General features: G+C 39.5%; 1 protein-coding gene across 5 annotated transcripts in view; it reads right to left on the bottom strand.

Annotated features, from left to right (window-relative positions):
• Positions 1 to 16,248, bottom strand: part of dpp6b (dipeptidyl-peptidase 6b) — a 106,592-nt gene that overhangs the window by 52,268 nt on the left and 38,076 nt on the right. The window contains exon 1 of one of the 5 annotated variants that reach the window (XM_053502574.1): positions 13,011 to 13,074. The exons of 3 other annotated variants lie outside the window; for them this stretch is intronic. In XM_053502574.1, coding sequence (XP_053358549.1) covers positions 13,011 to 13,052 — 42 coding nt within the window. In that variant the 5' untranslated portion in view covers positions 13,053 to 13,074. Of the gene's footprint in view, positions 1 to 496; positions 630 to 13,010; positions 13,075 to 16,248 lie in introns of those variants that run through there. One more of the 5 variants, XM_053502550.1, reaches the window with a different exon arrangement.

Raw genomic sequence — 16,248 nt, 5'->3', positions numbered from 1 at the left:
CACCGATCACTGATACCCTCCACACAACACACACACACACACACTCAAGTCTTCTATTATTGTTGTCGATGTGTATATTTTTGCACAGATTAATTGTTTGTTTTTTCAATTCCCTTTCACAGTCTGTCATTATGTAACACAGCTATGATGTTCCACACGACTCCCTTTAGGACACGCCCCTCCTGCAGGTAATACGTTTGATATGCAAACGACCATTACAACAATATGCAAATGAAATGATCCACAGACGCCTCGCCACTTTTTCTTTCCGCGCATGTATACAGCGAGTTTCCTGTGAACGCTACAGGAGATTTCGCAACAATCAGAAATGTATAAATATCCAAATACAGATCTAGCGTGAAGAGGAGCGTGTGTAACGTCCGTGTGAGGTCTGAGAGAGAGTGATGAGAGAGAGTGATGAGAGCGTCAGTGTGACATGGCGAAGGTGTTGTGTGAGAGGTGACGCCACACGGACAGGTTGCTGTGCTGATCGTACCTGCTCCTGCTGCTGAGGCGTTTTACCCGACGCGCTGCGATCCTTAGCCGAAGTCATGGAGACACTGAGATGTGAGGGAGAGAAGGAGGGCTGCTTCAGGCGGAAAAGAGTGTGTGTGTGTGTGTGTGTGTGTGAGAGAGAGAGCGACTGAAAACAAGATGTGCCCAGACGCTCGCGACCGTTACCTACCCGCGTCGAGTCGAAATGGAAAACTGCGCGTGGGATCACGCTTGAGCGCTTGGTTGCCTAGCAGAGAGCTGCGCGTGAGAGAGCAGAGGTGCGGGTGGTGGGCGGGGCCAAACCATTCCCGCTCTTTTTTGGAAGGCTAGAGATTTGCTCTCCACAGAAATGTTAGCTTATTTTTCTTTTAATATACATTCATCTTTTTAAAGCAAATCTAATGAAAATAATAATAATAATAATAATAATAATAATAATAATTCCGATTATTTGTCTCCATTTATTTATATTATTATTAACATATTTGAATCAATATGAGTTTTTAATCAACGATCAACACCCCGCCCCCACCTGAAAGCCCCCCCCCCCCCATGCAAACATTTCCAAAACGTGACCTGGACTCATTATAATGTTTAAATATTAAGTCATGTGACTAGATGACGTTATATATGTACAGTATTTATCTTTTTATTTGTAAATAAAATGGCTGAAAGGAAAGCGACGCAAACCATCAGTAACAGTTTCCTCGATAAGGTAAGAGACGCTAAATAAAGAAGAATTCAATAATTTTTGCGTTTCAATCATACATCGCTGTCTTATATATTTTGTATCTGTATTTTGTATAATGGTTTTATTCCATCAGCCTAACAATGGTTACAAAGTCCATCAACGTTGCTTAGATGTTCATGTTTTATTGCGCCATGATGGGCCACGCCTCCCAAACGCGCTCTTCTTCATCACCTAGGAGTCTAACAGAGAAACGCCAGTGAGTCCCGTGTGCGTATCCGCCCCGCCCACATGAGAGCATTGACCCGCAACTTTCTGTTCGGGTGTCGGTATGAACTCTACAGACGCATCACAGTGATCACGCAGCTGTTAACCCATGGAGCAGGAACACAGCTGTATACTGTATGTCTAGGAGAAGTTTTCTTCACTGGAGACTTTTTTCACCTAGACAGGTTTCGCCGGCGTTTCCCCTCCGCCTCCGCTGGAACGGGTTTCAATCGCACCAGATCTCACATTCAGAAGAGTTTTAAACCTGAGCAGGCTGTTAGATAAATCCAATACGCTGTGAAATATTTACACCGCTGCCTCTGCCAAGGCTTCTCAATCCAGGCTGAACATCAAGACCTCATGCTTGGACTGGTCCGAGAGTTCTCTCGTTATTTAGCCACTAAGCCGGACACACACACACACACACACACACACACACACACAGATACATCTTCACTGTTGCTATTTGGATCGATGTGAAATGTATGCTAAATTTAGCATATGCCTGACACCCTTCCCCTCACACACACACACACACACACACACACAAACATTTCTCTTCACACTGCGTCTTCCCTTTTCCTGACACGCAGAAGGCTCTAGAACGTGCGAGACAGGCTCTAACAAGAGACAGGTCTAAGAAAATGGAGAGAACTCGTTTGCACAGAGGTGTCCGTTCATCAAGGACTCGTTTTATATAGCGCGTACATCGATTCGACCTTCATGAGTTACCAGTCAAACACTGATGTGAGCTCGTGGTATTTTAATGAGAGGGAGGTGTATGTGTGTATGTGTGTGTGTGTGTGTGTGTGAGAGAGAGAGAGAAGATGTGTACAATTACGTAGCTCGTTACTCATGATAATATTATTCCATGGAGACCTGGGGTTAAATCGAGCGCGCGCGCATGTGAGCAGAGCTTCAACACCTCCGGGTTTACGTGAACGCGAGCGGAGATGAGATCCAGCGCTGTAATTTAATGGACGTCAAAAGAATTTATCTGACGCGTACAATCCTCCTCCAACCCTCACAACACAATAATACACTTTCACGAGTCCATCCCGGGAGCGCGGGAATCGATCACACACACACAGCGGTTCACACCTAGTGACGGTTTAATGTTCACCCACCGGCCCATGTCCCAGGGAGGAGACCAGAGAACGTGAACGTTTGTGAACGTGATACAAACACTGTGATCAGGTGAAGTAAAGGTACAGATAACTGCTTATAAAATAAATAGATATTAAACCTCACTTAACCTTAATTTATGATTTCTCTTGGTACCGGCTGCTTTATAAAAAAACCAAACTGAAAGCGGCTCCCTTCTCTTCTTGATAACATACGACCCACGGTGCTACGTCTTCACTAAAACCTGCACAAAAAAAGCGAATGACCCACATGTATGTCGAGGCACCACTGTTTTTTGACAACGGAGATGCTTCATTTAGTTCTATACTGGTGCTAAATTGAATAGCGGTAAGCACCATATTCACCTCACGGTTCCCCACTCAGTCCTCACCTCACCTCCGATAGGATCTCCGCTCGACTTTGGATTCCTTCAGTTTCTCTGGATTCACAAGAAGCCTCACAAGACCTTAGAAGAACAGGCCATGGACAAGCCAAGGCTAAAATTCCAGATACTTGGATACGCTTGTGTGTGTTGTGTCCTGTGATTTACTGGTGTCCCATGACGCATGTACTCCCACCTCACAACTCTTCCCCAGAGATAAGCGTTAGCAGTGATGCACGGTACTCATTCTGTAAAATAAACAATTGAAATTCAGAGCAGTTGTTAGCCATAAGCGGCCTCTCTTATTCCCCTCTGAGCCTCCAGGGGGCACTGTACTCCTTACATAAGCTCTATTTATCTACATTAGATTTGATAAAATACTTAATACAATACAGACTTGAAAAGAAACTAAAGGTCATTAAGTTACTGGTCGACCATGCAAACTGCTGCAGCACGCTAAAAACTGTTGTGAATTTCATTGACCTGAATGTTACTTCACATGGATGACTTCACGCCAGCCTGACCCGAGACTCTTTTATATCTTATATCTAGATTTTCTCATAACAGACAGGACATTTCTCACCGTTGGATCGTGCTATTCGAATCACATCGGCATGTCCTTTCACCTGCAGCTAAGCTACATCCGTTCTGCATGCTAACAGGCTCTTAAGTCACTTTAATAGAGTACTACTTTATATTTCCTCTTGGATTGCAACACTAGTGGTCATGGCAACTAGATGCAAATGCCTTGAGTGGGTAAAAATCTGAGCTTGAATTAAAGAAATCAAAAACATTTTCGATTATTTCTTTCTGTCATACGTCATCATATTAAAAATGATTTCAAAATATCTTAGAAATATAAACCAAAGCTTGAACAAGTTCATAACATTAAGGTTTCTCGATATGGCGGAATCCATAGTAAAAGGTTTTCATCTGATGCTCTCATCTGATCTAACATAGCCTTTGTATTAAATTTTTTTTAGCCACGCCCGTTACAGAAACCGATATTTAAAGCAATAAACAGATATACTTTCTTAGAACGTCCTTGACTACACCACTAACAAAACAGCTGCAAACTAGCTAGCTAAATCGCTAGCCTTATCCGTGTTCCTGGTTGCTTAGCAACAATATATTAAACTCCACATTCTTCAATGTACACTATGCAGTATTACTGTCCAACTAATATTATATAATTAATGAGGATGGATTGTTTAGGAGTTCCACAGGGGTCCATTTTAGGGCCGCGGCTTTTCTAACCTTATCTGATTATATAGAATAATGTATTTCAGGATTTATAAGCAGGGTGTAAAAAAGAAAAGCCTGATACTTGTAGCTTCTCTCCACACCTAAAGAACCGAATAATCTGTTTAGGAACAGCAACTTTATCTGGAGTGACGTTTCACTCGTGTTTACTAGAATGAATATTGATAGATTAGCAGATGGTTCGTCGCAGAAGCCAAGCAAAAACATACGCTCATTATGCTGAAGTGCAAGCCAGCGAGAAAATGTCTTCCTTTCATTTAGCCTGGAGCTTAAGTGCCAGCTCAGCTGAAGTGTTTCTCACATTCGTCCTCCAGGTCGTTCGAGACGACAGAAGAGGAGACTTTTGTTTTTGCGTCACTTTTAACTACCGTTTGTGTCGTTCCTTGTTGTGTGCGCTGTCCCTGAGCATTCGTACACACGAAACAACAAGGAAAGACAGTTATTAAATTTGGGAAATTCAGCACAATAGTCCACGATAAAGGTGTATCGGATTAGATTACAAATCAATACTGCTGTTGGTAACGGACACAAACTCACAAAAACTGCGCTCAGTTTAAACACGGACACGGCACGGGAAAACACACACGAAAACAAACAAGCCAGGCTACAGTTCAAGTGTTCAACTATAACGTCTACTACTGCTACATCACCCAATACTTCACAACTCTACTATTAATCTCATCAACACCATGTTATTTTGTCAATATATTAAATACTGCGTCTGACACAACGTCAGTAAAATCTAGTAGTTTAAGGACAAAACTGTGACTTTAACTTTTAGATTGGTTCATCTTTTAACGTGGGGTCTAGAAGCTAGTCCCTTTGGAGATTTCCCATGTTTGAGGTCCTGGCAAAAAGATCACCTGAGGCATGATATATGTTATTTATATACTGTATACTGTTTTAATGCAAATCGTGATGACTTGAATAGACGTGTGAATGCACCATGAGGAAGATTCCAGCCCAGCTCTAGTCATCCTCAAATACGAGCCGCCATGTTGTAACAGTGAAGACGCTACGAATAAGCTAAGCGCTTTAACGTATGTAATTAGTTATTTTTTAAAGAAATAACTAATGCGGAGGAAAGTAAATGCGAAGCACACTTAGGCGTGATTTAAAGTAATCGATATAAGATGTAACATATTTTTATAATGCTTGCTGCAATGCTAAAAACTGGCTAGTACCGCCTTGTTTGGCTGCATAACTAAAAAACCTGTGGCTTATTATAACGTTTATGCCTTAAATCTGCATGTAGCGCACGAATAAACATATCTGCTGTTCTGAAATGAGAACGAGTTCATCTTTATTTCTTCCTGGAATAATATTTTCAGAGATACAGTATATAATTCTAAACACGGCTTGTGGAGAAAGACGAAGCAGCGCCAGGGTGACCCGGGACTCAGGATCGCCACACTATCCTTCTTCCATTACAATTTCCAAGGGCTTTTATTTTGTATCCAATCATCTGCTAAACCCAATAAGTCCTAACTACCTCCCTGAAGGTGTTGATTGAAAAGCTCGGGCGCTTCATTGTCACGCTGGAGGAGAAGATTGGCTGAGTTTGACCTGCTCCTTTTGCACAATGCAGAGTTAATGGAGGTGTTTACTTCTTAAACTCTATTAAACTATCAAAATCCAGGAACCCTGGTAAGAACGTGCCCGGAGAATCAATAACACGATTACTCATTAGACCTCTTTAAATCGATGTGCGAACCTGGGTAAGGAGAGTCCGAAGTAGTGATTTAAGACGCAATTATTCGTCCTGCCGGCTAAATGAATCCACAGGCAGACAGAATAGCTATTGATTGCGAGGTGACCAGAGCTGCTTAATGTCTGGAAAGAAGGAGAGAAAAAGGAATAAAATTAAAAACTTTTCTGTTGTGATGATGTCAGAAAAGTTACAGCTTCAACTCTGACACTGGAGACTCCTTCCATACTGTAAATCATAAATTACAGGCATTTTTATTAATCCTGTAAACAAGCTGTTGCTATAGAAATGATCAGATGTTAAGAGTCAGCTTACTAGGCTTCGAATAAAAAAAAAAATTTAATCATATCAGGTGTTGGCGCTTCATACTGTACATAATCCACAACTTTCATGCAATGTTTATAAATGTATTTTTAGTATGAAGTGCTTTATGACTGTTTGCGCTCATGAAGAGCTTGCTGTTTTCTTGTTGATATGGAAATTGCAATGCCTTTTGGGTAACTTCTGCTTCTATAGTGATAATGACTCCATCCCTCATTTAACGCTTGTCTGGTAAACTTCAAGCGAAGTGAAAGAGCAGCCTTAAAATTGCGGCTAATGGCAAGGGGAAGTTGACAAGGGCAGGATAAAAGCTGTGTTGGAACACAGCCAGATTGTCTGATGAAGTCCCGTTGCAAGTTCACTCGCGTGGCCTTCAAAGCTTCACGGAATTAATCATGCATCTGCTTGTCGAAGCCCGTCGAGGCGATCGCCTGCAGCTCTTTATGTTCAAGAGATGCTTGATCTGATTCTCTTTAAAGGGACGGGATTACTAATGAACGAGTGGTGTTGTGGTTATGTCTTTAATACTGCCCTCAAAAGACATTCTGTAGCGCGCTTGAGCGTCAAACTGTCAGGCGGTGGCGCTGGATTTAACACTGTTCAGGTATCATGCACATTACCAAGAAATGTCTGTTTTTCTCAAATGAAAAACAATTAATTGTTTTATGTGGCATCCATCAGGGCTCAAGTCTAAGACCAATTATTTTGCATTAACAAATAAAACTAAAATGAGCATAAATACACCATATATATATATAACTTTCAGCTAATAAAAGGTAGAGGAGGACAATTTGATGAAGATAATGGATCATAATACTTTTTCTTTTAAAATAGATAAAGTTTACCTTTGTAAAACACAGTGCTAGCAAAACAGTGGCAAAACAAGGCACAGTTAAAAAAAAACTCTTGATAAAGAGATAAAGCTTGATAAACACTTTATTTGTCAAAAAAACCTATTTAAAATAAAGTTTTACTATTTCCTTTTAAAATTCAGGGTCAAACTAAAATTAGTTTCCAGGCTCATTTTTTTTTATTTTTATTTTTTATAATATACTATATAGAGCTGTCTGATTAATTCAACTTAATTGATCATTTGTAGGTCAATTTATTTCACTGAATCAATGAGTCAGAAAGTTTAGAATTCAGACTTGATTCACTTTGTGACTTATTTGGTTAAACTTACAAACATTAATCTAAAATTGACGAATTCCTTGCAAAATAAAATATCCCATGGCTTTTGCTTAAAAAACACAAACTACTTGCGTCCTCCCACAATGTACATTAAAAATTTTAGTACTATTAAAAATGTTTTGTGAGAGTATCACCTGGTGTTAATAGCTGCAATACCGCCACCTACAGAACGGGAGTGTGGAGCCGAGATTATTACGAGAAAAATTATGAAATTTAGACAAATCTAAGAATAAATCTTAGTATTGTTTCAGTAAATCAAATTAAAATTCGAACCGAGTCGTCGGTCTAGCTCTGATGCACAGCTCTAAATTTATAGGAAGACTATCAAGATGATGAAAGAGTTCATATTATATCTTGGAATTGTTTAATATAAAGAAACTTCCAACAACACTAGACAAGTAATATTTTTCCTAAATATAAAAATTTTATGTTTATATTTTCTATCTCCTGTATCTATAATGTCCTGTTGTGTCCCGTGTCTCATACTTTACTGTTTGTTTATATTTACCTCACCAATCTGGACATTCGGTTGGTCGTACGGCTCTTAGGAGCAGCGTCCATGTTGAGGCGAGGATGAAGCCCCTGCGTATTTAACTCTGTAACCGAGGATGTAATAGGTTCTGTGATTGGGTTCTTTGCTTTCTTGCTTTATTAGATTGAGTTTTTCCAGCTCCGGGCCTCTGGGGGACGTCTGTGTGCTACAACCACCCCACCAGAAAAGGAAGGCAATCTTACAGCCTGGTGTCATTCAAGGGTACTTTCATTACCTGGTCGCAGGTGTGCTCATGAGTCAGGGGTGTTCGAATTGCAAAAAAGGATCATTTTGTGACCTTTCGGTTGTGGCTGAAGTCCAGGAGACACCGCGTCTCTGTGAAAATAACCCTGAGCTGGAGAGGAAGGTCCAAAATGTATCCAGGAGACAAAAACTGTCATACTTGATGAACTTTCTGGCAATTGTTATGCCTTATTAACATAATATAGTTTTGCTTTTCATAAAACACACATTGCATTAAAAAAAGTTTGATCGTCCATTTCAAATCGCAAATGTATTAAACAGAAAAAGGTTTTTGCAAACTAAACTATAAACCTCACTCACTATAGATCTTATCCTGTACAGAGTCACAGGAGGCCTGGAGCCTGTCCCAGGGGACTCAGGGTATAAGACAGGGTGCCAGTCTATTGCAGGGCAAACAAGCACCTACTACAGGGAATTTGGAAACACCACTCTGATCTGATCTGCATGTCTTTGGAGTTTTGAAGGAAACCAGAGTACCCGGACGAAACCGGCCAAGCAAGCAGAGAACAAGCAAACTCCATGCACACGGACCGAGACGGGAATTAAACCCTCAACCCTGGAGGCGCAAGGCAACAGTGCTAACCAACTACAAACTCTTACCTGTAAAAAAGACCACCATTTAATTTCCAAACCATTCAATTTTAAACTAATGAAATTGTTATAGATAAGTTTTTTTCAAACATTTCCAAAACACTTATTAAATAAAGTATAACTTTCTTTTTGTCCTTATAAAAATGATTTCAAAAGCATTATTTTTTAATTAACTTCTACAAAGACTTCTAGTCTTTCAATGTACTGATTTTAAGGTCAAACCCAGGTTTTCTTCTGGAGGCACATTTTACGTTAAAATTATATAATATGTGTACAACGAGGGGAGAAATGCACTACAGAAGGTTATATTACATGTTTGCATGGAAACTAGTAGAGATGTTGGATTTGTCCCAGACTGCATCACCTTGGTTATTTTCAAGGTGCATATTTCACATTCACATAATTCACATTATTAATTTGCAATATATATGTGTAGGGTGGAAAAAAAAGGGTCCACAAATTAAGCCTTGAGGAATGCCAACTGCTGTAAAGTTGTTAAGCAATTCCTGTAAAGTGGACGCTGGTCGTGATTTCTCAGCTGAGTGAACAAGACGCTCTGGGCCATGAAGAGACTTTTAAATAGTTTTTAAAACATTCAGGCTTTTGGATGAGTCAGCGCTCATTAAAGAACCGTTAGCTTAAACTAACACCGCGATCATGGAATGATTTATGGGTTTTCTGTACTTTATTACTGTTCTTCTGTAAAATCGAGAAAAAAACCCCTTGAGGAATCAAATTTCTCTCAACAACAAAGAAGAACAACAGATTTAAAAAAAAAAGTTGTTTTTGTTTCCAGAGGTCCTAAGCAATTGCAAAAATAAGATATTTTTCACATATAACATGAAATAATTATATTTTTTTATGCATAAACAAATAGGAAAGTGCATTTTTCGCTATCATGCACAGACACAGCCAGAAGAAAGGGATGAAGTTAAAAGGCACTGTGAAGGACACAGTGAGGGTGAAACTAAGCAGGCAGATATTCCGCATGGAAAAAAGGCAGGACAGGTTTATTTAATTATTTAAAAGTTTGCCAGAGAATTTTTTTGTTTTCTTTCATAAATTTTCCACATCAGCAATGACACAAGAAATGCGGTGTTTGTTTAAATCCAGTTTAATTGTTTAATTTGGAAAAACACTCGTATCTCACACATCATTCCAAATGAGTTGAAATGTATTAATGAAGACACCCACTAATGTGAACATTGCGCCTAAGGAAAGACGTACTTTCATGACTAAAACTTGTAAAAGAAAATGCTCGTCTCCTGTGTTTAATTAAGATTAAGACACCAGGAGACTCGTTTATGTGGACGTTCTCGCCTGCCAATACGATTTATTGATCAGGTGCATCTCAGGATTGTCCTGGTGGGCGGGGCTTAGTCTTCTAATGTCAGCCTCCTTTCACTTGTTAGTTTAGTTTACACTCTACATTTGAGCGCGGTGTTAGTTTAAGCTAACGGTTAGTTATTAGTTCTTACTCAGAAGACTAAATTCTAAATTTCTTTAAACTTGCTAAATTAGTTCAATTTTTCTAAATAATTCTACACTTTTTAATGATTTTACACTAGATTAGATTACTTCTTATAGTTATTAAAGACTTTTTAAATATTGTTTTACACTTTTTTAGTATTTTATGCTTTTTAGATTATTTAATTTCTTTGCAGAATTATTTGACACTTTTTGAATGTTTGACATTTGCTAGATTAGTATTTTCTCTAAATTATTTTCCACTTGCTATATTAATTTACACGTTTTAATTATTTTTCACTTGCTAGATTATGTTCCATTTTTTATTATTTTACACTTTTTAAATAATTTTACATGCGTAAATTTACTTGCTAGATTAGTTTGCACTTTTTAACTAAAATAAATCACTTGAGTTGTTTATTTTACCTAAATTTAACCTTTTTTACTGTAACTTTACAGCCTATACGTAAGTTTACATTTTAAAAATGCATGCTTATTTAAAGCAGAATTGCTGTTCAGGTTATTTGGTAACGGCTGGTAAAAGGTGAACGGCTTTCTAAACCAAACCGCTGGTGCTGCTGTGAAATGGCCAGAGATGTCCTGCAATGCGTTATGCTAGGTACAGTATGCTAATGGTGAGCAGGACAGGAGGGTTAAAGTCGTCTGGCACCTGAAGCTCATTAAAACATTCGAGCAGTCAGGTCGCTCCATAGCAATGCGCTGATGCATCGTTATTATCGTAGCATATTGACTGACGCACATTTACCAAGGTAAACAGCTGAGCGTGCAACGCCGGGTTTTTTGTTTTAAATACTCTGTGCATTAAGTGGAGACATTTCCCTCACAGTAAACAGCAGGAAGTGCGGTGATGGAGACCATTAGCGAGGATCCCTGAGAGCTAATGGACGTGACATACACAGCGCTCAGACGCAAACACGCGCACGCATTTTCCACGATTAAGCCCGAGTGGAACGGAAAAAAGTACCATACACAAACATCGCTTGAGCATAAGTACTGCTGTTGGAGAAAATAAGAGAAAAGAAGTGGCTGAGTTCAGTGACGAGAGAAAATTCAAGATAATGCGCGAACTACACTTTTGACTAAAATATACATAAAACTGGCAGATTATCGTTAGCCTTTTTAATACTGATCAAAACCCTGATAGCTTCTATTTTCTGGGTTATATGTGACTTGCTAGATTAGCTTTCATTTAGCTATTGATCTACAAATTTGCTTCATTTCCATTTAAGACATTAGCTTTTATTAGGTAAGCTTGTACTGTCTTGCTAGTTTAGCCTTCTCTCACTGGGTCAGATTCTAGTCTTAGCTAGTCTTCTCTTACAATGCTTGTACTTACTTGCTTACTTAGCTTTTAGATTTTCCATGCTAGCTTATTTTTTTTAACCCTAGATGAGCGTTGAGTGGCTAAGTTAGAATAGTTTTCACTCCACATTTCGTTTCTCTTATTAAGTTAGCTTCCTTTGCCCGGTTAATTTCATTAAATCCTAGCGACAGGCTTCATGTGCTAGGTTGGCTTTTATTTCCTCAGTACGTTTGTTAGAGTCAAAGAGGACGCTTTGGTCAGAAAAGCAACCGCGAATCTTGTGATCGTTGAAGGCGGAGTTTACTTTTTGCCAGTGGTTGGCTCCGCCCATTTTGCACAGAAAGGCGAGAAAATCAGTAGTTTTTGTGTAAGATTGTGGACGTCATCAGACACTTCAGTTATTGTGATGTTTTAGTGGCGTGAAGTTAAACCGCTAATAACAAACTGGTGTAAAAAATAAATAAAACTAGCTAATGACAAAGTGTTATTCATTTCTTTGATTGCATGGAGGACTGCAACAACAACAATGACGATGAATGAAAACAACTAAATATGTTACTTTTGGTATCAAAAGTGTTACATTTGCGAGGTGTTTAAAAATCACTCAAAAAATATTAGGAAAAAAATAGTAAAAAGACAAAGGAATAAATATGATGGCGTGATGAAGTGGACTTACTGTCAACAACCTGGTTATTTTCCTGGAACCGCACGTTCCTGAGTGTTTTATTTCTCTTACCGCACAGAAATTTACTAGCAATTATAGTGGTTTAATTATCATTAAAGGTCATTACATTTAGCATGAATACATCGTAAGTTATATGCTGGACGTAAAACAGCCATAAATGAGAGATTTAGGAAAAAAATCTGTTGGGTTACAAACATATCCGCGATTCTTTTATGTGGCATTTATAATTCATATAATATCGGCACCGAGGTATCGTGATAATATAGTATCAGGTCGTCCCTGGTGATTCCCGCTTCTACTATAAACACTCGCTCTCCTGCCTTTCTATTATCTTCTTAAAATAAGAAAAAAATACCAACAGCTTGTTATGTTAAAGGAAAACCTGAACTTCTGCCTAACGTAGCGCTAACACCGGAGACTCCTTCCCTAAATGTTACTGTACATAAGCATCTCTAATTAAAAACTTCACCATAGCAACAATCCGTTCATCATAAAGCGCCTCTCCTTGTCCTGGCGAACGAGCTGTTACCACGGGAACATTAACACGCATTAGAAGACTACACGAGTACGACCCTGCGCTACCGTCAGAGCCGCTGTTACAGGAAACTAATCAACACCTTCTGACCAATCGGAGCCTGGAATCTACACACAGACACGCGTTACTGACACTCACGCGCAATCCGAACGCAAATCACAGAGAGACTTACCCTCCACAGGCGCGCCACTCTGGACAGCTTGCGTCTCTTCATGCTGCAGAAGTGTGTGAGCAACGGAGTGTGTGTGTGTGTGTGTGTGTGTGTGTGAGTGAGTTGGAGGGCTCAGGTCAAGATGGGGTTTTTATGGAGCCTCTTTAAGTGCACCTGACCATGAGACTAACCACACACACACACACACACACACACACACACAGTGAGCTACTCAGCATTCTGCCTGCCAAACACTTACATTAAGGCTTTACCCTTGTGTGTGTGTGTGTGTGTGTGTGTGTGTAAGATGTTCATCCATGTAAGATGAAGTTTGTAAAAAGGGGTTGTTTAATTCTCTAGAACAGCTCCACATGCACAGGTTGTGTAACAGTTAGTTTTCTGTCATTAGGGAAGGAGTCTCCAGTGTCAGGGGTCCGAGAGGGGAGGTTACGCTTCACGTATTTATTGAACTTACACCGTTATAAAGTTAGTTACAAAACTCAGCTGGCAAACGTTTATTAATTTCTATCCAAACGTGATGCACAGCTACTGAATTATGTAAATCATGCTTGCCAATTTACACTTTAAATCTTTTTGTTAATATTAAATTAGACCATGCATCATTTACATGAATAAATGTCAGGTCTTAAATATTTATTAAACAACAATGAAACAAAGAGAAATTTTAAGCACTTTTAACTAAATTTTTATTAAAAAAAAACTTGGGTGTAAATAAAAACACATTTTTTATTTTGCACATATACCATGAAACTCCGAATAAAAAATATTAATTATTTATTTAATTTTTTATATCTGTTATTTAATATTTAATAGTGCACGCTGGTCCTGATCCTTAAATCATGTGAAACTGTACATTACATCAAGAGTGCATTCAGAATAAGCTTTAGATTATAGATTTAGATTTAGATTATACATATATATACAGTATATACATACAGTATACTGTTCTTTTTTTCAAATAGAGATATTTCACACACACACACACACACACACACACACACACACACACGACTCCCCCACCGGAAAACTACACCCTTAACATTAATACAGGTTTCCACATTAATACACAATTACCATTGTTTCCTACACACACACACACACACACACACACACACACACAGACCACTGACAGCACTTCCCAGCCCATTAGCTTCCACTCACACTTCGCTGAGTATCGACATTACAAACCACACATAAACACACCCAGACCCGCGCGGTTACCGCTTCCCACCAGAGACACACACACACACACACACACACACACACAAACACACCATATCTGATGTATTCTGAACTAGCGAGTTTGCTTACAAACAAAACTTGTGCAAAAAAACCAAAAAAAAAACTTTTTTTGGTGATATTTAAACATGGTGTTTATGATAACACGTAACATCTGCTTCTATACACGCATACATTTATAAAGATGTAATGCATATCAGTTTCATTAAATAAGGTGTGGCTCAAATGATTGACAGTTTCATTTAAGGAGGTTTAAATGTCTCTTACTGGACAAATACTGACATGACATCCTGAAACATCAAATACATCAAACACACTGAAAGACATCAGACATGCTGGATAATCTCAGACATTAGACACAATGAAGCATCAAAAAGACATCAGACACGCTGAAACAAACACATTAGGCCGACTGGAAGGTCTCAGACATCAGACACCAAAACATCAAAGACATCAGACCGACTGGAATGTCTCCAGACATCAAACATCAAAACATCAAAAACATCAGACCGACTGGAACGTCTCAAACATCAGACACGCTGAAACAAACACATCAGGCCGACTGGAATGTCTCCAGACATCAAACATCAAAACATCAAAAACAAAAGACCGACTAAAACGTCTTCAGACATCAAACATCAAAACATCAAAAACAAAAGACAGACCGGAATGTCTTCAGACATCAAACATCAAAACATCAAAGACATCAGACCGACTGGAACATCTTATACATCAGACACCAAAACATCAAAGACATCAGACCGACTGGAACACCTTATACATCAGACACCAAAACATCAAAGACATCAGACCGACTGGAACGTCTCGGACATCAGACACCAAAACATCAAAGACATCAGATGGACTGGACGTCTCAGACCTCAGACACCAAAACATCAAAGACATCAGACATGCTGGACGTCTCAGACAGTCTATTAGTGTTAATTCCACTAAAGGAGGCGTGGCTTAAAGAGTGCCAGTTTCCTTAAAGGGGGTGTGGCTTCTAAGGGTCAGTTTCCTTAAAAGAGGTGTGGCTTAAATGAGTGCCAGTTTGAGTAAAGATGGGCATTAAAGATAAATTCGGTTCGGTTGTCTGAGCTGATCCTTTTGAACTGATCGTATTAACCAATCATTTGTCTGATTTAAACAGTGTTTATAAGATCTTCTTCGAGGTGCTTTAGGAGGACACTGTAGTTTCTCCTCGTGATGTTTTTTGGAGATCAGATCGATGCTGGACCTCCGTGTTGATGTCGATGTTGATGTATCAGTAACGCTTACTAAGCAGGTGAGACTTCCTGACAGAGAGGAGAAAAATGGCTGACGGCGCTCCAGACGTTTCCTCAACCGCTACGGGAAACATCACGTGCTGATGCGCAGTGCATTATGGGATGCTGTCTGATGTATGAGCTGTCACATAACCCGTCACTGCGACTCCAGTGTGTGTATACATGTGTGTGTGTGTGTGTGTGTGTGTTTTCCGTGGCTTGTGCTATCATTGCTGAGTCAATAAAGCACAGGCTCCATGACTGCCGCATCAACGCACCAGCAGGAATCACCTCAGGTCGTCCTCGATCTCGGGCGAAGCGTACGCATGCTGTATAATCACATTCATGTTAATATCACCACGTCCACATGGGTTCCGTGCCCGCGTCCATCCATGTTGTGCTTTAAACTCATTAATGTTACCGTTTCACCGCTGGGAAACTCATAAAGCGTTAATCCCTCAGTAATACACCAGGCTCACATCTGCAGAATAACCAGAGGGAAATCACACACACACACACACACACACACACTCATTCTCTCTCTCCAGGAGGATTATTCTGCCCCCTGCTGCTAACATCCCTTATTTATTTCTTTTTAAAGATAAATGCAGTCCAAGCACCTCTGAGAAACTGAGCTGCGCTGCACTCATCGTCTTCACACCGGGTTCGAACGGAACTGTAGATTATCAGCTTCACATCTGGAACACAATAATCTGTCTCTTCTGTTTTATTAT

Source organism: Clarias gariepinus, chromosome 1, assembly GCF_024256425.1.
Source record: "Clarias gariepinus isolate MV-2021 ecotype Netherlands chromosome 1, CGAR_prim_01v2, whole genome shotgun sequence".
NCBI classification, from domain to species: Eukaryota; Metazoa; Chordata; class Actinopteri; order Siluriformes; family Clariidae; genus Clarias; species Clarias gariepinus.
Note: the sequence above shows the minus strand (reverse complement) of the source record. Positions and strands in the feature narration are given on the sequence as shown.